Here is a 22,215-nt window from a genome sequence, read left to right as displayed (position 1 = left end):
AACCCCCTCTTGGGAGCTCCCTGCATACTCTTCCTCCTTTCCCTGTCCCCATTGTGGCATCCTCCTCCACTCTTATGTCCTCATCAGGAGACCAGAGGTCCTTTGGGACTGCTTCTCTAGGTGGGCTGGGGAAGAGCTTTTAATACACAAATTTTTCTAAACTGGTGCTGTAGATGCTTTAGGAAAAAAAGAGACATAGCTGTGGCAATCTTCAGTGGACAATCTCAAAGCACACGCTCATGGCACTGAGATCCTTAAATGGAGTTTATGTTTACGAGGGGTTTTTTGCGTTGAAAACCCACCTGTTTCCAGGGGGAGGAACACTGATATTAGGTTACACAGGTTTCACAAACTGACAATGAAATCAGCCCAGAGTCACCACTGAGCTGCCACTAATTTCTGATGTTTAAAATCAGATTCAGAAATATGAACTTGAGTTGGGCTTTTTCCTGAGCCCTCTCATTGCAAATTCTGTGAAGTTTTTTCGAGCATTAAATTATTTTCTGCAAATAATTTATTATTACCCATCAGTTTACTGCTTGGGAAACTGAGATCCATCACTGCAGGCTGCTGATTGATTAAGGAATGGCACTGGGTTCCAAGACAAGCAGGTGCCAGATTTGCCTGTGGGAAATGGTGAGGCATGTGGGTTCCTATGCTGGGAAAAACATCCCAAAGCCATAGGAACAGCTTCTGTCCCCATCACCTAGAGGCTGACTCTAACCTAGCAGTGATGGTCTGAAGGACTGACCTTTCAGACTTGATCATTTCAGCAGCACTCCCTCACTGCTGTGAGATAGGGAGCAGGTTACAGCCCAGGTGTCCCTGTTTATCTCTCAAAAATTGTGTACTCTCAGTGACAGATGGGCTCTCAGAGGTAGCCAACCGATGCTAGAGATTCGTAATCCCTTGCTTGTTGCAAATGCCATACCAGTCTCTCGGGTGCTGTGTTGTGGTCCAGGGCCAAAAGGAGGAGAGGAAGAAGTGCCTGGGAATATGAGCAGGAATAACAACAAAAGTAATCCTGACCAGTGGCCAGATTACTGTCCCAGAGCTCCAAAGGGAAGAGAGCATGAGCAGAAAACAGCTTTGTGCAGGATTATGAGCTTGAGATAATGTTGGAAGAAAGTATATGGGCTCAGATGCTTCTCCATTGCCTGTCTCTCCCTGAATGGGTGCACACAGGCTGCCTCTGCCTCAGCTCACAGAGGTGACATCCTGGAGGTGTTACTGAGACTATGAACTTGACAATGTCTTGCACGTTTTGTGTGTTGTACTCTGCTACTGGGAGCATGATGCATATCTGTCTTGATGACTTTTTTTGGTAGTGAGATCCCACCACATGGTGAACTGCCTCAATCCCTGCTTCTGCTTTCTTTCAGGGGAACTTTAGAAATGACACAAATTATTTCTGACAGACATTCAAAACCCAGGCACTTCCAGACTAGCTTTCTTTGTTTTGAACTATTCCCTTTAAGCATGGTGAAGGAGAGGTGGCTGCAGGGTCCCACAGTGGCCCCAAGCCTTTTGCAGATCCCCAAGTTGGAGATGGCAAGTGAATACATGTGGATTTTCAGGGAGCAGCTGAATCTGGATTTACACCCCGTTCACTAGCCACTTGGGAAGAAGAGAAGTGTGGGGTGAGCATCCAGGGTCACCGACCAGCCTGCCCGTCACTGAGGCTGCTTAAGCAGGAGATAAAAGGGAGCGGTTGGGGAAAGTCTCCCAGTTCTCCTGCCACTTACTCAGCTGGTGAGTCTATACTTGGATTTTCCTCAGACTGAGTGGGCAGCCTGCAAATGTGTTGCTGGGGGCAGTATCTTGACAAGTATCCTGTTACTGCAGGCTGTAAAATCTATTCCCTTCCCTTGACCATTCAGCAGTGGTGTGCACTCTCGTAATCTTAAGGAACCAGGAAGAAAAAGAGAGGGAAAAAAGGGCTGACACCAGGATGGACTTTATTCTTTGCCACTGCAACAGTTTTAAAGCTGGGAGCTGAACTGCATTCACACCACGTGGTGAACAGCCAGCCTCGCTGAGTGCTCAGTCCAGGACTCAGAGCTGCAGCAACCAGAGGACACTCAGCAGTGGAAGATGCCTCTCCCTGCTCCTGGGCACGTTCCTAGCACACAACCCAAGGAACTACATCTCTCTTTACATCTTTCAGAAAAGTGGATGGAAAGCGTGGACCTCTGATAAGACTCAGAGGAGTGGCTGAAGTGGCTGTAAACTATGTTGCTGTGTGTGCTCGGAGGCACAGCTACTCAGCTGTAATGGTAAAAAGCTTCAAGTTGGTCCAAGAAAAATGTGAGATTTGTACAAGTAACAGGATTTATGATACAGGAAGAGGGATTACAGGGCTTCCTAAGCAGGTCATAACCCGTGATGGCCATGGTCAAGTTTCCCAGGATCAGGCAGTTCTGGGGGACTTCTGCAGCCAAGTGCACTACTGTTGACTAACCTGCCACACAGAGCATTCAAACTGGCTCTTCTGATCCTTCTCCCTTGACAGTGCTACCCTGTTGGCAGCTGGTGCAGACCTAGAAAGGATAATAGCCCATGAAACCAAAGAACCTCCATCTGTGGGATTAACCAGGCTACTATTAACAGCGTGATGGCTTGTTTTGTGAAGCGATTGGGATGGCTACCCCCAGTATTTGGCAGAGATTCACTGATCTAGGTGAGGCAGAGTTTCATGGGAAGACTATGATTTTACCCTATCTGGCAAAATTTTCTTGCTGATTTGGGTTTTATGCAGTTAAATACTTAAAAAATGTAAATAAGAAACAGCTTATTTCTTTTCTCCAGTTTCTCTCTCCTCCAGACTTTACCCAAACAAACTCAGCAGCCCAGTTTAAGATCCTGACAGCTCCTAATTCAGCTGGAAGCCAGTCTGTGGATATGAAAGATGTGTTGACATGTAATTTTCCACTCCTACTACATATAAACTGTCCATTATTCCCCCTCATTGCCTGGAGCCAGAGAGGGGTGTAGTGGCAAAAGACTGCAAGTCAAAGGCACATGCAAACTACCCACGTGTCTTTCTGTGACCATACTCTGCAAAATAACATTCATGCTCATTTTTCATTATGTGCTACTTTTTGAATAAAAATCAGACTGTCTCTCTGCTGTTAACTTTGCCCTGGTTATTTCAGGTAGAAATAAGACTCTTTTCTAGGCCAGGCTGCTCTCCTCCCTAGCGAGAAGCTCTGGGGCTCTCATTCAAATGGAGGTAGTGGGGGAATCAGGACTCCTGGGGCTTGGCATCAATTAGTCATCTACCATGGATCTGATTTGAAACTCTCAACCTGCCTGGCCACATGGTTTGCTGCCCGTAGAGGAGCAATAATAAGAGTTAAGAGGCATAACTAAGATCCTCTGGGGAAAAGTGCTTTAAAAGGAAAAAGCGTGTTTAGAATTTCAATGTTATGGTTCAAATGGTGTCTTTATTTCATTTTTTAATGAAGGCAAACCCCCAGCAAAATATGCAAGGGAGGAAACTCTAGTATTAGTATCAGCCTCATAAATGTTGTACTTTCTCATTTAGGAATCATTTAATAACTGATTCTCAGCCCCTGGAAGTCTCTGCCATGAGGCATCGAAGCCAAAACTCATTAGGATTAAATTAATAATAATGTTTATACAGCTACACTGAGAATATCCAGAGCTGCTATGTCAAGGATAGTGAATGATTATTGTCTGGCACATACAGAGCTGCTTGGCTCTAGCTGGAGGGGTGAGAGAGGATTTATTCTCCACCCAGGACTGTCTCAGCATCCTGCCCCAGAGCTGCCGAATGTCTCCGGAGCTGGTTTGGGATGTTGGGCCCTGTTGCCTGGCAGTTGCTACACTGTAATTGTGAAGATAGATTGTGGCAGGCCATGGAGAACCCTCCCAACAGCCACAGCTGCTGCTTGCATCATCCTTAGGCAACATGTGAATTTCAATATCAGCATTGCTGCGTGTCTCTGCACACTTCTGTTGCAGGTCTTTTTATACAAATGGTCCCCAGTTCCTTTCCAAGCCCAGCAACTACTTGTCCCCCAGGCACTGTGGGATGTACATGCAAACCCTTGAACAGGAGGGTTGGGCTGCAATTGAGAAACTTGAGCAGTAGTGTGAAGGTGCAGATCACCTCATAGCACACGGGCAGTTGGACATTCATTTTCATGCCAGCAAGTGTACTAAACCTGCTGTGGTACAATGAAGAGGATGGGTGGAAGCAGCTACCAACAGTACTGTGTTATTCACAAAGCACTGCCACCTTGCAGGCTGTTATGAAGAATAGGTGCCTGCTCGGAAGAGGGCAGAGTTTAGGAAAAAAATTGCAGAAAACAACGGTGTGCCAGGATCTGGAGTTTGCCATTCTGGCGTTTCCTGTGTGAAGGCTGAAACATGGATGAATGATTGGGCAGTAGGTTTATGGGAACACAAGAAGAAGTTTGGTCCTGTAGAAGGTGACTTCTTCCTTCTCTATCAGGAAGGGGAAAAGCCATCAGAGAGTAACCATGTGCCCCTGATATAGGTGTATCTTCTTAAACTGCTGTCAGGGTTTAACCCCAGCTAACAACTCACTACTAAGCAGTGGCTTGCTTACTCCCTTCACCCCCCTGGTGGGACAGGGAAGAGAATCAGGAGAAAAAAACACATTAAACTTGTGGGTTGAGGTAAGAACAGTTCAATAATTGAAACAAAGTAAAATAAATTAATACTAATTATAATAATAACAATAATAATATATAATGACAGCAATAAACACGAGGAGGAGAGAGACGTAAAACCCAAGAGAAACCAGTGGTGCACAATACAGTTGCTCACCACCCACTGACATATGCCCAGCTCATCCCTGAGCAGCAATCAGTGGTTCCTGGGCAAGGTCCCCCAGTTTATATACTAGGAATGACATTCTGTGGTAAAGAATATCCCTAAGCCAGTTCAGGTCAGCTGTCCAAGCCAGAGTCCAGGTTAACTGGGGAGCAATCTTCTTTCCTCTTTGGCTAGCGCTGATACAGCAGCCTTCTCTTGTGCTGTCTTCAGTTACAGGTATTTCTATATCTATTGTTCTCTGTTATTTTCCAAGAAATGCCCTCTGTTGCAGCACATGGTGCTGAGGACGTGGCTGGACAGCAGCGGGACCACAGAGGTACCACTGAGGGCAACAGGAGAAGGCACCGGGGACAATCCAGATGCCACTGAAGCCCTCAGCGGAGATAATGAATGAGCGAGGCAGCTCCCAAATGTAATCCCCAGGATAGCACTGAGGGGGAAAACTGCTGCATCTGCCTGGTTTTATTGCAACGAAGTATGTGGGCAAGGCTCCTGCACATCCTACATGCTCTGCATGTAGGGCACCATGTGTGGCACAGCGTGGCAAGAAGGTGCTCTCAGGAGCTCTCTCTTCTGGCTTGAAGCCATTGCATGATGGTAGTCACATCAGGAGTGCTATTTCCGTGCCTCTCTTCCCAGTAAATACACTGCCCAGACTCTGCTCCCTTGTAGCTCTATCACCGCCTACCCCTGTGAGCAGACAGCAGAGCTGAAGGGAGCTGGAGAAGCATTAGTGGGTTTTAAAATGGAGCTTAACAGGTTTATGAATGCAGATGTACAGTGTGCCTGCCTGCAGCACCAGGCACTGGATGCCAGTGCAATTGGCCTCTCCTGAGGCATTTTCCTGAATCGTGGAGGGGGACCCTCGATTTGCCCAATATCCTGCTCTCACAGGCTGTGGAGATAATCGCAAGGGCTGGGGGGCTGTGAGGGCTAGAGGGGAATATCCTGGTGGTTCTGAAAGGTCAGACAATATCTGTGCCCCTCTCACTCGTGCCTGGGTACCACGGAGTGGCAAAGGCCCAATCAGTCCACTTGAAAACAGAGCTATATTCTGGTCAGTCTGAGTATCAATTAAACTAAGTCAATTTGATTATGTTAGCTGTATTGAGGATTGTATCAATGTACCTCACAGGCAGAGGTGCTGTATGTAATCCCCACCCCCTCACCTTAAAGCCACCAGCACTTTTGTTACACCGAAGAGTCCTGGCCAGCGTTTTCCACCCCGGTATCTGTGTCAGCTTGCGTTTCTCCATTTCTGTCAGTCAGAGCAAGGAAAAATAATGTTTGCTTCCTTATTAGTTAAAAAAAAAAAAAAAAAAAAAAAAAGAAAGAAAGAAAAAAGAAAGAAAGAAAAAAAGAGAGCAGCAGTTTCCTAGAATTGTTTCTGAAAATCCGTCAGTGCCCCCGTGTGTCGGAGTGGGGACCGGAGAGGCGACCGGAGAGCCACCGTGCAGAGCTTGCGCATGTCAAGGGGGAATCAGGTTTGCAGGTGCCCAGAACAGGGCGTTTGCAGCCGACCAGCGGCTTGGCCCTGTCAGAGGGGTGCTGTGAAATGTGCGTGATGCTGTGGCAAAGGCACTGCAGCAACCCCCCCCAAGGACAATCATGTCCCACAGGGGCACGATTCGGTGCGATGCCCTGAGTACGGGGTGTGTGAGAGAGAAGGAAATACCCAGAAATCGCTGAAGAGCTGAGGGTGCGTGTCCAAGTGTGGGTGGGCAGGCAAGCAGGGCGGAGGGCGCCCTGGTTTCTGCATTTGTTTCCGAAGCGCTTCATATCCCAAGCGACGGCGGTCGGCTAGCGCAGAGCTGGATTAGGCGAATCCTGTTCCGGCGCTCGCTGGAGACGGATTTTTAAAACAGATTAGCGCAAAATGGAGAGAGGTCCCTGTTTTTGCAGATGCCTTCGCCTCCCTCTAGGCCGGGGTCCCGGCTGCTCCCCATCTTTTTGGTCTTGCAGAAGCAGAGCAGAAACCAGCAGCTCCCCCCGCTGTTACCCCGCGGCCCGGGGTGCCGCACGCAGAAAGAGCTGCAGTTGCATCAGTTCTGACGCACCGCACGGACTCGCTGGGTTTAAATGTCCCCCGACAGAAGCTGCGCATCACCAGGTTGCCCCCTCAGCCGGGCGGCGGGGAAGCTTTCCCGGAGCCCCAGTTGATGCAGGGACCACCCGGGCCCAGGGCTGCGGTGCTGTGTGGTGTATTTTTTATTTTACTTTATTTTTCGTTTATTTTCATTTTATCTCATCCAGTTCCCTGTACCTCCCCCCCTGCTCCCCCCTCTCCCCCCGCGGGGCGGTCGGGGGCGGAGCCGGGCGCCGCTGTTTGGATTTAAACGTTGCAGCGGGAGGGGGCGGGCTCGACCGGCGGATCCTGGTTCCCGGCTGCGGCTCCCGGCTCCCGCTCCCGGCCCCGCCATGGTGGTGCCGGCGCGTCGAGTGAAGACGGAGTACATGAAGCGCTTCAAGGAGCCCAAATGGGAGTCGTGCGGCGCCTGCTACCTGGAGCTGCTGCACTACCGCCTCAGCCGCCGGCTCCTGGAGCAGGCGCATCGGCCCTGGCTCTGGGACGGCTGGGAGCAGGACAGCGGCAGCGGTGGCGGCAGCACCGCCGCGTCCCCTTCGCCGCCGGGCGCCGGCAGCCCCGCGGCCGCGCAGGAGGAGGAGCCGCCGGCGGCCGGAGCGGCAGCGGCAGCGCCGAGCGAGACGGGACGGGCGAGCCCCGGTAGGGAGCGCGGGGATGGCGGGGGGGACACGTGTGTCCCGTGCGGTTCTAGCCCAGGGTCCCTCCGGCCAGGCCGTGCTGCCCTGGCCTGCTCTGCGGGGCAAGGTAGGGATGGCTCTGCCCGGGCCGCCCTGCCGTGCCGGGGGATGCTGATCCCCCATCCCGGGCCCTGATCCAGGCCCAGCGGGGTGACAGCGCGGGGGCACCCGGCCGCCGCCTGGAGCATCTTACCCGCTCCCAGCACAGCCAGCCTGGCGGTGGCACCACTCATCAGCCGGAGCCCTAGTGCGGTTTAGCCGGGTCCTTGCTAGGCCTGCGGAGAAGCCATAGCTGCGGCATCGGAGGTGTCTCTTTAAAGAGCCAAGTGGTGGTGGTAACTCTCATCCTGAGTCACAGCCACTTATGTAAACTGTTGCCATGGGAGCGGAACATCGCTGCAATTATATAAGCAGGTTCTCCGGCAAAAGCAGTGGCAAGTGGACTGTATGCCAGTGGCTGGCACTTAACGCAACTGCTGTCCTGGATTTGCACAAATAATCTGTGTCGGCTGAACACTTGGTTCCTAATGCCACCTGAGGTTTGGTCTTGGGTTCACAGCTGAGTACAGGCAACTTCGTAAGCTGAGCAGGTGCAGAGCTGAGAACATTTTGTTCTCTTCGGGCAGAGGAATTGCCTTTTGATGTCTCAAGATCTAACTACGTAGAGTGTGTAGAGAGATAACAGCACTGTCAAGCTTCCTAAGTTGGTATTCTTCTGTTCCATAAGATATTGTCTCCTACTTGTAATGAGAGAATGCTGTATCTGGCAGTTATTGATTGGTGCTTTGCAATGTGTTTTGAATCAGCTGTATATATTTATTGTACAGTAGCAGGGAAAATCCTTGAGAATTGTTCAGTTAACTTCATGCTGCTTTTACTTTTTTTTTCTTGGAGTTACATGTGCTTGTTTGGAGCGGGGAAACTAATCTGATTCAATGTCCTTTGGGGCCTGAGGTTTCCAGAATGATCTGTATTCTGATATTCAAGGCTAAATTGCATTCATTGTCCTTAAGAATACCATGTTATACAAAAGCTTTAACTATGTTATCATCTGTTCAAGAGGCCTGATGTTTCAGAGCATGCCAGTGATGTTGGGTTCTTCAGTGAGCTGCAGTCCTCTTGGCTGGGTGGGCCTGTGGTACCTAGGCCCCATGGGGGGGGGGTGGGCAGGGGAGGTGCACATAGCTGCTGGCTGCCAGGGTTGTGTACCCCACCTCCACAATGTTGTCCTGGTTTCAGTTGGGATAGAGATAATTTTATTTCTAGTAGCTGGTACATGTTGAGTGTTGGATTCAGTATGAGAATAATGCTGATAACATACTGATGTTGTTGTTATTGTTCAGTAGTGCTTATCCTAAATCAAGGACTTTTCAGTTTCCCATACTAGTGAGCAGGTGCACAGGAAGCTGGGAAGAAGTATTGCCAGGACAGCTGATCCAAACTGGCCAAAAGGATACTCTGTACCATAGGGTATCATGCCCAGTATATGAACTGGAGGGGGTTGGCCAGGAGCCACCAATCCTGCTTAGGGATGGGTTGGGCATCAGTTTGCAGCTGGTGAGCAATTTTACTGTGTGCAGCACTAATTTCTCTTGGGTTTTATTCTTTTATCTTCTTGTCTCCCTTTTCATTATTATATTTTACTTCCATTATAAAAGTGTGCTTATCTCAATCCATGAGTTGTTTTGGTTCTCTTTCCCATCCCACTGTGGAGTGAGTGTCTGTGTGATACTTAGTTGCTGGCTGGGGTTAAACTGCAACAGCTGTGCAGTGATGGAAGCACCCTAGCTTCCAGTCTGTAACAAAGTGTTAATGGCCCTGTTTGTGCTTTCCTAGATCAGGCCTTGAGGAAGTTAGACTGGGAGTATGTGAGGAAGACATACACAGCACCTCAGTGAGAAGTACTAAGGAATTCCAAAAGGCTGGGGAACGGTTGCATGACAAAAGGCAATGCTGTCTAAAGGCTTGGCTTCTAGTGGGAGGAGGGTGGAAGCTGTTGAAGCTGCTCTTGGAACTTGACATTCCCACCTTTTATGATGCAGTTTGAATACATGTCAAGCTGGGTCAGTTGTGGTAGGGACCAGAATTTCTCTTCATTCTTCTCATTGAGCTTGTGGATAAAGCAGGTAAGCCTGCTACAATCTGGATGAGACTGGCAGTTGCCAAGGCTAGAGTCTGCTGGCCAGGGTGCTCTGCTCACTCCTCAGCCTACTCCCTGATGCTCTCCCAGACTGCTCCCAGGGGAAAGATCCAACTGGAGTTACTTGGTAGTCTGATTCTGCTTGGGTCATTTTTGGCAGAGGATGAAATCTTGACGGCACTTTCTGTCGTCAGTGGTGGTGTGTGTGACTATCCAGTGCATGCATAGTCATGTCCTCAGTACTGTGTCAGTGGCAAAGGGACTGTGGAGCAACAGTGGTCTGCCAGGCTGTAGGATTTTGGGCAATTGTGCCTCTGTAACTGATCAACTTTGCCATTGCTGCAGTAAGGGAATGCCTGATGTTCTATAAGGTCCTTGCTTCTTTACCTATAATGGGAGAAAAATCTGTACTTAAGCTTAATTTCTTTGCTAAGTGCCTTAGGATAAACATTTTTAAGTTCTGCAATTACTGAAGAGCTTTGCTAAGTCCTTAGCAAAAGAACTGAAAACAATTCTGCTTAGGCAGCTGGATTTAGTGGATATTTATTGTATCTTAATGAACATGTGAATACACAAGCAGGTGACTCATTCAGTATTGGACAATTATAAGGACGTATTTTTCTTCTGCTTAGTGGCTGGCTAATTAAAGCATGTGGAGGAGATAACATAGAAACTACCACTCTGTGAAGCTTCCATTATTCAACTGCCTTTTTTTTTTTCCACTCTGAAAGAACTTAATTACACTGTGGGGGTAGCTGAGTGTGCTCATATTGATGACATCTTTTGTCTTCTGAATCTAACATCCACCCACATGCCTTAGCATCCTAGTTGTTACCTGGCTACTGCTGCTTCCTGCTGTTCTGTGGGAAATCTGATTTCTGTCTGAATGGTATGAACAGTGCTTGTGGCCAAGTGTGTATAGCCAGCAGTAATGTTGACTAAGATCTGAGGTAAATCCAATTCATAATGGTGTGTGTGCCCTGGTTGCTTCTTTTCCTCATTAAGATGAGCCTCTATGTGTTTGTAAAAGTCTGTGAATGCTTCTGGTGTGTGTGGAGAAAGTGGATGTAGGCAGCTTGGCTTTAAGGTTTCCTGGTGTTGCTCTAAAGTACTACCAATGTGAACACCTGGGATAGCACCTGGGACAAAGGTTCTTTGTCACTCTATCTTGCCCTGAAGCTACAGCTGAGTGATACTAGGGTGTGCTTGGGGGCAACTTTGGGTTAATTCCTTCTGGGCCTTCACTTGCAGCAATGGTTTCTGGGATTCTTCCATGAAATATGCTCAGGCACAGATGTGCTTTAAACATAATCCAACAAAATCTTGACCTAAATCAACGGGTGTAGTTGTGGTGTAGACACATCCTTAAAGCTGTCAACAGAACCCAGTGGGCTGGTAAGTAAAAGACAGAAGCTCTTGGCAGCAGTGCTGCTGTCAGACGTGTTGCTTGTGAAATGACACTGCTGCACAGGCATGCAGGATGAAGGCACCTTTCAATCCTTATTGCCATTTTGCCTTCAGCATTTTGTGCAGTGGTCTTAAGTGACAGCATTGATAAGCTGCCATCAAAACAGCTGCCTCAACAGTATTTGGAAAGTGACTGATCTGGATTAGTGCAACTCAGAAGAAGGTCCGATTTCATACTTGTTCCCTGATCTTGTCTGTCATCATGTTGCAGGTGTATTTGCTGGGCCAAGAACATGGGAAGGAGTTGCTTGTGGTGGGGAAAGAAGACGAGGGTGTCAGTTCAGGGGTTTATAGTATTATTATTCAAAGTTGCTCAAATTTTTTTGTTGGAAACAAGCTTTGCTAACAAGCCAAACTAGTCATTACTTTCTGAACTCTGCTGCAGATGAAGCTTGTGTGAATCTGACCAACTGTGAGCTGCTGTGCAGATGCTAGCTCCAGTACTGCATCATGTAAGATCTGCCTTGAAGAAATGATGCAATCTGTTTCAGCTGTAGTAGCTACTTTCTACCCAGCTGTAGTCTATTCATACCCACAACCGAATATATGCCCCTTTCAAGAGGCCTTGCAGCCCTGCCCCATTGGTGGAGGTGTTTGTACTAGAGTAGGAAACTTCAAGTTCTGCCAGTTGCAGTTCAAGAACAAAGTGCTTCTCCTGATCCTGAGGTAGTGCTGTAAAGAGCCAACGATTTTATATAGAGATAATACTGTTGACCCCTACGACCTGGCCTGTGCGTTTAATCGGAGGGTTGTTGATACTCTAAGTAGGTCAGCAGGGCCTTTGAAATGGGGGTCCTGTCTGCCCCACGGAGCATGCAATGTTGTGGGAGAGGGAAGATCCACTTGAGCTTTTCCTGCTTGAGCCTGGAGTGGAGCTGTTATGCAAGCAGGGCGATGCAGCAGGGTTTAAGTGACCTCTTCTGGGCAGGAGCTTTCAACAGCAATATCGGGTGGGCCTAACAGCCTTGTTCTGTCTGTTAAGCACTTAATCCCCTCCTGTCCATCCAGTGTGCTCTGCTTAGCACCCACGATGCAGTTTTAAACGTTCCTAGCTTTTTCCCTCTCCTGTCTAATCCCTGTAGTGCTGCAAGCCAGTCAGTTCTGAGTTTCCTGTGTCTGCTGGAGCTGGTGCTCTGCATGAGAAGGAGGAGATGGGTAGGTGTTGCTGGTGCCCTGACTCCTTGAGCAGCTGGGGTCTAAGTCCTGCTATCAGCTGCTGTTTTTCTGTCTTCCTGTGAAAAGGGCTGCCTAGCAATGGCTTGGATATAAACTATAGCTTTAAATAAAAGACTTAAATAACTGTTAGATATCTGCTTTGTGCCTTCACCAGTAGAATTCTGCATCGATGAACAATAGGAGTGAATTCATTGAAATACCTGATTTAATAGCAGGTGCTCATAAGTGCTACAGTGCACTCTGGCATACAGCATTTACTGTAAGACTGTGCACAACAGGCCTCCGTGTGTCATTTACCCATATGCTTTTATTGCTATTTTGGGACAAGCTGGCTCAGTCACTTCTGGACCAGCTGGAGCTATATCCTGGTGAGCAGCATCCCTAGGCACGGCTATTGCCTTGTTTTTTAAAACTAAAGTATCCATATAATTGCAGACCCCCCACTTTCCAGTATTTTTAAGTCTTTAAATGCTACTCAGTGTTGCTCCACCCTCCTTTGTAGAGAAGGAAGATGCCATTTTCCCCTGAACAGAGGATGGAACACCTCCCCAGAATCAAAGCACTCCTGTTTCAGAATTGACAGCAATATGTCCCCTTTCAGTGTTTTGTTTTCTCAAAACAGTGTTCCCTTCTGATAATGGATCTAGCCAGCCTCTCCTTAGGAGTGGCTGTGCAGAGAGAGATGCTCAGATAGTATTTTGTAAGGGGATAGCTCTCTGCTCCCTGTTTGCAGCCATGATGAATGAGCTGTCTTGTTTTAGAGGTGAAACTGTGTGTCCCAGAGATGGGGACACTATGCAAAGCAGGTCTGTTACCACACTGAGGTCACTGCTTCTTGCCTTTTATCCAGCCTTAGCTATAATACCTGAAATTATGTGCACCCAATATTAAGGTATTGATCTGGCCATTTATTGTTCTCACTCTGTCACTCCTTTGGACTTGACTACTTTTTTTGGTGGTTTTGTGGGGACATCCAATTGAATTCTTACCAAATACAGCTCTAAATACTTTACCACTGCTGGCTGCTCTTTACCAAATACTCAGCTGAACTGCAGTATATAATCTGCAGCTGAATGCCACACCTGCACTGATTGGAAGATGTGTATTGGCAAGCCTGAACACGGCCCAGCACTGGGGCCTTTGTGCTGGTTGTCAGCAAGTGGAAAGTGTGCTGGCAAGGCTAATAGTTTGCAAGAGAGCATAAGGCTTGCCTTATGGGAATTCTGGGGTATGTGGCAAGTCTTGATATCTTTATCGTATAAGCGTGAAGTACCTGCAAGAGTAAATGGATGCTTAACCAATGTGCCAGGCAGGTAAACTTGTATTTCATCAGAGCTGGATGGATGCAGAAGTGAAATTAAAGCAGTGTCAGATGTGGCATGTACTTGCTTGACTAGCTAAATCACAGCAATTATCAGGAATGATTGCTAGTTTGTTACAGGATTGGAAATCCCTTCTGCTTTTAATGATGAAGACACTTGGGTAAAATTTTTACTAGTTGTCTATGTAAGCAAGCCTTAAACCAGATGAACCCCTTCTATGCCAGTGGAGAAATTCCTTCTGTACATACCAGCATATGCTGGTGGTGGTTGAAAGTTCTGAGTCTTGAACAGAGGTGGCTCTGCAGCTCATCCCTACTGGAACCAGAAATGGATGGTGTGGTAGAAAACTTGCAGGTTTGGTGTGTTTGTCAGCACAGTTTGAGTGTATCACTGTGTGTGTCTAGACAAAAGCAGCATCTAATGCTCAAAGCCATGGACTTAAAGGGAGTCACTAGTGGACTCCTATGCTGTTTAAAAAAAAAAAGGCTGTAGTTGCCTTTTACATAAAAAGCGTGGTTGGCCTAGAAGTTTCAGAGACTTTGGATCACAATGTCTGTACCCACAGTGCTTAGTGGCCACATTCAATGTCCAGCATACGCTTCCAGCTTGTCCACACTACTGTTGAAGATTTGCAGGATGGAGAATGAAAACAGGGTTCTGTGTATTCACTTTTTCCAAAGTCGTATTTCACTAATGTAAACAGCATATTTGATTAGACTCACTCAGTATAGAATAACAGAATCAATTAGGTTGGAAAAGACCTTTAAAATTGAATTCAACCACTATCTTAGCATTGCCAAGTCCACCAGTAAATGTCCCAAAGTGAATCATCTACATGTCTTTACCTCCATGCATGGTGACTCAACCACTTCCCTGGGCAGCCTGTTCCAATGTTTGACATCCATTTTGGAGAAGGAATTTTTCTTAATATCCAATCTAGACCTCCCCTGATGCAACTTGAGGCCATTTCCTCTTGCTCTATTGCTTGTTACGTGGGAGAAGAGACCAATCCCTATCTGGCTACAACCTCCTTTCAAGTGATTGTAGAGCGTGATAAGGTCCCCCCGAGCCTCCTTTTCTCCAGGCTAAACAACCCCTTTTCTCCAGGCTAAACAACCCCATCTCCTTCTGCTACTCCTAACATGACTTACTCTCTAGACCCTTCCCCAGCTGCGTTGGCTTCTCTGGACAGCACCTCAATGACCTTCTTGTAGTGAGGGGCCCAAAACTGAACACAGGATTTGAGGTGCAGCCTAACCAGTGCCACAAACAAAGGAAAACTAGTTCCTCCCCAGCCGTATAATGAAAGAAGATTAGATCTTCTGGAACAGTTGTTTCCCTGTGTTTTTATTATTTAATATTTTATATAATGCTGATTCAGCCTTCAGTGATGATCCACAACTGCAATAACACAGCCTTTAAATTTTCTCACAAATCTTAGTCTACATATCCAGTGCCTGGAGGACCCTTGTTATGAAAGGCTTAAACGTGTGGGTGACATGAGCCTTGGAGAACAAACAATGCCTGTAGAGAGTGGTCCTTTAAATGGACAACATGCTATCTGTTCTGTGAAGTAAGGGTGATGTCTACCACATTGTAGCTTTCTGCTTCATACTCTCCTCTCCTCCATAAACAGAAAATCATAATAGGAATATATGTATAAATGGGGAGCTTGAAAATGAATCATTTTCTTTTAGCGGAAGCTTACAGTATGAGGGATTTAATATTGCACGTACTCTGATCAGACTTCATTTCTGACTGGCTGGCAGCATCTATGTGGCATTCAGCAGTCCATCTGTTTGCTGTCTGGAAGATGCAAGGATGAAACAGTGAAGACAGAAGTTCACTGGAAACAGTCATTAACATTCTGCCTGAAGCTATTGGTTATCTGTAACCTCAGCAGTGAAAGGTGTTTTTAAGTATGTGAAAGCTGTATTGTAGTCACTAAAGAAAGAATGAAGACATTTAAGCAAGGTATATGTCTGTTGCTAAGGAAGTAATGACATCTTCCATTTCTAAAAAAAGCACAGCTTCAATGATCTATTGAGAGGCTGTGCAGATCACTTATATGTCGTCATTAGGAACTTAAAGCATAAATTTTCTTTTTTTTTTTTTCTTTAGAGAAAGAAAAAGAAGATCAAGAAAAGCAGGAGAAGGAAGAGCAAGAAAAAACTGTAGAACACACTTCTGCAAAGGAAGCAGACAAAACCAGCCGTACAGGACGACGTCCAAGTCGAAGTGCCTTGTCCAGTCGTAATGATCGCAAATCAGCCAAAAGTCCTCAAAGGACAGATGCACCAAAGGAGAATAAACATCCATTTGCTCTGTATGGATGGGGAGAAAGACAGACAGATACTGGAAGCCAGAAAACTCACAATGTCTGTGCTTCTGCTTCAGTGAATGAAGTAAGTAAAAGCTTCTGTTTCAGTCAAGGGCAGTGACTACTTAGCGCTTAGATACGTCTAATATCTAAGTAAAACTGCTTAGGGTTCCCTTTATTTGATTGCATGGAGATTCTAGCAGTAAGTTCTAGAAACAAACCTGGAGAGGTTTGAGATGACCAAATAAAATAGCTCTTAACTGGTAATTGGTTTTGAAACTTCCATGTTTGACTAATGCTTGAAATTCTGTTTAAACCTTGGCAGTCTTGCTTGTGGCTGTTACAGTGTTACTGGCTGCTAACTAGCTGTTATAAATGTATTTCTACACTTCAAACAAAACAACAGCAAAGCAGCAGGGAGTTAGCACCAGGCATCCCCCAGCAGGCAGGTGTATAAACACTGCGGTAGTGTTTGTGCTGTGAGAGTGACTTTTGCTGGGGCACTTCCTAGAATACGAGGCTCAGTGAGAGGGTATGAATGCTTGGCTGCTAAAATGTCTTGTCTAGCAGCCTGTTTTGGTGGGTTGCCAGCAGGAAACTTTGCCTACAGAATGGTCTATCGGATGGCTGATGGATTACAGGGCTGGTGTAAATATTAACAAAACAGCACAACTAAAATTCATATGGTCATGGACAGCATCACGATTCTGCTGTACTGCAGGTCTGTTTCCTGGCTTAGAAACAGCAAGGTTGTAACAAACAGATTAATTTCTTTCTTTTCCGTAACTTTCCTAGTCTCCTAAAACATAATCCTTAATGTATCCCTGCCAGTGTCTTGTTCTTTTCTTACTACTGATGTAGATTCTGACTTTATGACCCAAGGTACCTGAGGACTGAGGTGGGTGGTAGCCTTGATGTGCAAGATGGAGCTGGCTTTTGATGGGCTGTTTTGGAAAGGGTTTGAAGCCCAGCGTTTTCCCTCCTTGACTGCTCAACCCTTTGAGCAAAATGTGGAACTTCAGCCTTTTAGCCCTGGAAAGAGACTGCCTTTCCTGATAATGGACATTGTTGCTGAATTGATAAGCTTTGGTCAGTTCTCATAAGAGTTGACTGGCTCTTTATGTTTAAGCCTAAAAGAGGCTGATGCCTGACTTGACCAGAGGTATTTATACCTTCTAAGACTTCTAACATTTCTTATGCTAGAAACAGTTACAGAATGCCTAAGATCACCAAAGGTCTTGGGTTTGGACTGAATGGGTAGAATATTTCTGGAACACTCCCAATTATGCAGTGTTTTTTCACTAAGGATGCTTCTTTAAGCATGAACTCACTACTTACTGCCTAGCGAGGTTACTTTTTCTTGAATGTCTGAAAGGTGTTATTTTCCCTTAATTGAGATGGGAGATAGAGTTTTAAATCTGGAGATAGAAGCAACCAAATATAGAACTGGATCTTTGGATTAAATTTTGTGGAAACCATGATAATTTATTAATACAAAAATGTATGTAGTTGTGTTTTCAGCATATTGTTCAAAATTAAGATCTTCAGTCTCTAATAAGGAATCTCTAGGGATTGGTTTTACTAATATGGCTCAGATTTTGAGGGATGCTTGGACATTGAGAGATGCTTAAGAATTTAAATGGTAGAAGAACTGAAGTTTTTAGAATGTCTGAGTAAGACTATGAAACATTCAAGATTTTTGGAATCATTTAAGAGTGGGAAGCAGGAAAGATAATGCAGAACAGAATTTGAAGAATTTTTTAATGAAAAAAAAATCTCTGCTTCTGTTACAGAAGAAATTACAGAAAAAAAAAATCTTGCTTGCAAGCCCTGTTTCTTCAGGGTGGGGGATTGGGACAAATAAAAAGCGATCCTCGGCATTCCTGGGGGGTTCCTAGGCTGTTTTCCTGCTGTAATATTAACTCTGGTCTTTTAGATTCATGAGTCTGCTCTACGAGCAAAGAACAGGAGACAAGTGGAGAAAAGGAAGCTTTCTCAGAGGAGAGTACGATCAGCAGAAGCAGAAACAGCTTGGCGAACAAAGCCCTCCCCAGCAGATAACCCTTGGATGACAGAGTATATGAGATGCTACTCAGCAAGAGCTCTCTGAATTTGGATTCCCTTAGGCATCCTCAAAAGAAGTTGCGCATATCAGGACACTGGTGCAAGGAACCAAACTACTTATGCAAGGTTTTTATAGGGAGTTTCCAGCTGTTAAAATATTTGTTACAACGTTTTTATCGTGGCTACCTACCTCACAGTGGGGTGTATGGGTGTATCCTTGGAGCCATAACATTTGAAGAGGCTTTTAGATATAACTACCCAAACTTTTAAACAATTCCCCTTTTGGGAATTTTTCTAATGCTTCAGTTGATTTGCTTTCAGGATGGGGGGGGGGGAACCTTAGCATGCAGGGAGTCAAAGTAAATACTTTTTTGATTGTGGTTACAAATAATCTGTTGTCCCCTATTTAAAAATCCAAGTCATGGGGAGATACCATTGGGAAAAGACTTTTAAGGTGTGATGGAGGTGCCTTTGTATTTATAATGCTATTTGATTCAATACTTTCACCAAAATAAGTATATGAAGACAGGCAACAGGAAGCCAGTGGGTCTGGTAAACAGCACTAATAAACGTAGATGCTTTAGGCAGGCAAATACCAAGTATTGTCTGTACACAGAAACTTTAAAAATCCCCAAAACAAACCTTGTTTGATTAGAGAATCTGCTGATGCTAACTTTTATTGCTGTTTCTAAGGTCATTAGAATAAACTACTCATTTTCAGGGCAAGAAACAGCTACAGGATTGTTTTGCTGTTGCTGTTCCTGTTGTACCAAATAACTAATGTAGACAATCATTATCTGATAGCTGCTGCTCAATATGCAGTTGCTTGTTCTACGAGTATCGAGTTGTGCCACTGTACTAACCTTGTGGTCACACTTAAGTCTACACTTAATCATGTAAATTCATTGAAGGAGAGGGCTGGCTCCTTTCTAGTGAAGTCTATTTTTAACGCTTCAGAATATCTATTATGCTCAGTGGGGGTCAGAGTGCAATATGCATTCCATGTGAAGGTACTATACAAGTACATTGTTAAAGGGTTTAAACTTGAAAATTGTGTTGATAAAACTTATAGATGAAGTCCTGAGAAGCTTTCTCCTCTCAGAATTGGTGCAGAACCCCTCACTGTGGGGGGATGGGGAGGGGGCAAGGGCTAGGGGTAGGAGGGGTGTATCCTTTAGTAAACAAGAACATATAATTGAATTTGAACATTTTCACTTCGTAGGTCCTACTTCTGTGTAGTAAGACAGTCATTGTGATATCCTCAGTGGTTATTTCCCTCATGTGGCTGTAAAATATCTTTTCAGTTTTATAACCACACTTTAAGCAGATTATTGCTGTAGCTGTGAGCTTCAAAGTTTTGTTCAGGCATGTTGTGTGTTAGTTACATATGTTGGTTATCTCAGTTTAACTGTTTTGAAGCTTGTGTTTTTACAGGCTGGACACTTTCCCACAGGAAGCACACTTGCACTTCTGCAGCAGAAGCCTGCTCTAGTTTTAGCTTCATTCTCAGCGACAGGCCGGACTCTAGAATTACCATTACAACACAGTACACACATTTAGTGAAAAGTTTGATTGTGTTATTGAAAGCAATTGCACAAAGGGACCAAGTACTGCTGCCTCCTAGTGTCAATTATATTGCATCAGTAAAGGTTCAATTACTCACAATTTTAATCTTACTAAAAAGTCCTAGAATACATGAAGTTATAATCTGATTTTTAAACTTGCCTTTTAAGCATAAAGCTATAAAAATACAACTCCTGTTCAGGGTTTCCTATTTTAGATCTTACAGCTTTTAAGTCTGGGAATGCAAAGTATGATTAAGAATGTCTTATACACAGCAAAATCCCTGTATTTCAACTTCTAATAAACCACAGGCTAGAACTTCCTAAAGCTATAGAACAGTGCCCAAGACTGGGGAAAATTATTCCAGAGGATGCCTTTGCTCCATGAGATTGTTTTAATTTCCTTTTATGCTGTGTTTTCCTCTTTAAATAGCTGCTGTAAATATGCTTAGGTTGCTTCTGATCCTGGTTTGATTTGGAAAGCCACTCTAGCTTTGAACAACAGTGTCAAAGTACCAATTCAGTAGTGTTTAACAGCCTTATTCAATAAAAACTCTGCCTGTTCCTGTTGCTCACAGGCTTTGTAGGCTTTCTGTAACTACAGCATATGGACTGCACCCTCAGTGCATTTTGTCACATTCAACAGTTCCCATGATTGTGTAGGGCAGGACTCACCTTGCCATGCTTTTGAAGACAGCTTCTACGGTTCTCTCCTCCCGCAGAGAATGGAGGAGCCAAGATGACTATTGTGTCTGCCTTAAGTACCCACTCTTGGAGAAGATGTATCTCCTGCTAGGTGTTGGTTTTTTCAATAGTTACAGGAGGCTTACATGTCTTCTGCCTTGGATATTGGGTACCAAACTTTAAACATCTCAAATAGACTTGTTCTAGGTGTTCAATAAAGCATGAGAATTTTCAACAGCATCAAGGCTGCTGTATACTGAAGAGACCATCTGGTTCTAAGCCTTGTCCAGTCAAGAGCTGTTCTCCATAAAGACCACTTTTTAGAAGACAGTAGAGACACTAATTAGGTCACGAGTCATTGTTTTGCTTTTCCAAAAGGTCTGTAGCTAAAAATCCCTGGGTACCATGTTGGTATTATCTTGGTTTAAGTAATAAAATGCCTGAAGTGAGGGGTAAATTATTCTGCGAATCAGGCAGCCTTCCTGCATTTGGGCATTATTTGACTAAAAAGCTAGTAGCTTGCTTAGACTGTATGAAATAGTATAGTTCTGGACACTGCAAGCTGTATGTGCAAAGTATTTGGTCTGAAAACTGTTGGTGTTCTGATATTAACAAATGAAAAGCCAACTAAATTGTAAAGCAGAACTTTTCACATGTAAAAGCTTTAACTATATTCCATAGATTCTTACAGGAGGTGGCTGTTTTGCTTCAAATTGGACTCACTAAAAAATTGATAGTAAATATCTCTCTACCAATTAAGGAAGTTCTGAACTTTGCCTTGCATGGACTCTTGAATTCAGTCAAGTGAAGAATGCTTCTCACTCCTGTTTTAGAAATAAAACTTTTCTGATAAGAACACAGTAAACTTTCAGTTCTCCAAAGTCTTCATGAAAATAACTGTTTATTCCTTTTTGCTTCTGAAAGTACTTAGCTAAGTGAAACAGGAATTTTACAGTGTGTAATGCTGCAATTTAATTATAGTGTTGTGAAGACTAGTGTTTACAGTGTAAAATGTTACCATGAAAACTGCGTTAAGAATGTCCCTGTAAAATACAGTAGCATGCCTGTTCAGTCACTGCTGTCACATCTTCGCAACTATGAAATACTGACTTTTCCACTGGATGCTGAGATAGTCAAAGTGATCACTAAACTTAGAGCCAAACTTAACAAAACTGAGGGACAGACCTGAATTTTTGGTAAGTATTTTATCCAGGTAGTAAATGTACATTTAAATTGAATTTTTAACGTGTAGGGAAGTGTATCTGCTTTCATTTTTTATGGTATAATGCAGTGCCACTGAACTATAAAGGCCTCTCTGACTTTTTTTTACTGGGATAGGGACCAAATGCTAGCAATCTGAGGGTCTTATGTGCGGGAACCTGGATGTTCCAGTTTGTTTTCCAGCTCAGATGGTGCACTCAGCAGCAAAGCCATATATGGAGTCTGACTCAACACCTTGACAGTAGCCCCCATGAAATTAGGGGTATAAGTGAATGGGAAGCTGCCTCAGCTATTGTTAGCACTGAATTCACTTTAAAACAATAGGGAAATACCATCTAAGCTTGAAGCAATATGTGTTTTTTAAAGTTTTTAAACAGTATTTGTTTTTAATGCTTCTGTATTGTCTATATTTAATAGCGTAGTGTCAACTTGTACACGTGAATAAAATGAGTGACACAAAGTGCCTTGACTACTGCTTCTTTGCTTTTTGGGGGGTCTCAGATTTTTCTCCCTTACAGGGTGCTTTAGTCCCTTAATATTCTTTCCTGATGTGAACCACTTTTTTCCCTCACTATAATAAGAAAAAAGAGCTCTAAAGTGGTCTGAAGTGCCTTCATGCTGAAGCCTTTGGGAATCTAAATTTAGAACTTTGGAGAAAAGAGGTAACAG

General features: G+C 44.8%; 1 protein-coding gene across 1 annotated transcript; it reads left to right on the top strand.

Annotated features, from left to right (window-relative positions):
• Nucleotides 1-6,977: 6,977 nt before the first annotated feature.
• CCSAP (centriole, cilia and spindle associated protein) lies at nt 6,978-22,006 on the top strand. Its single transcript, XM_064648840.1, has 3 exons — nt 6,978-7,552; nt 15,817-16,100; nt 17,952-22,006. The coding sequence occupies exons 1-3, from the start codon at nt 7,246-7,248 to the stop codon at nt 18,123-18,125; spliced, it is 765 nt and encodes a 254-aa protein (XP_064504910.1). The 5' UTR covers nt 6,978-7,245; the 3' UTR covers nt 18,126-22,006.
• Nucleotides 22,007-22,215: the final 209 nt, after the last annotated feature.

Source organism: Pseudopipra pipra, chromosome 3, assembly GCF_036250125.1.
Source record: "Pseudopipra pipra isolate bDixPip1 chromosome 3, bDixPip1.hap1, whole genome shotgun sequence".
Lineage (NCBI taxonomy): Eukaryota > Metazoa > Chordata > Aves > Passeriformes > Pipridae > Pseudopipra > Pseudopipra pipra.
This window is presented reverse-complemented; position numbering and strand designations above follow the sequence as displayed.

Excerpts from the sequence above, each read along its gene's own strand:
- CCSAP (XM_064648840.1), top strand. The coding sequence starts at position 7,246 with ATGGTGGTGCCGGCGCGTCGAGTGAAGACGGAGTACATGAAGCGCTTC. Across the intron at positions 7,553-15,816 it reads GACGGGACGGGCGAGCCCCG|AGAAAGAAAAAGAAGATCAA; the intron begins GTAGGGAGCGCG and ends TTTTTTCTTTAG. Across the intron at positions 16,101-17,951 it reads CTTCTGCTTCAGTGAATGAA|ATTCATGAGTCTGCTCTACG; the intron begins GTAAGTAAAAGC and ends CTGGTCTTTTAG.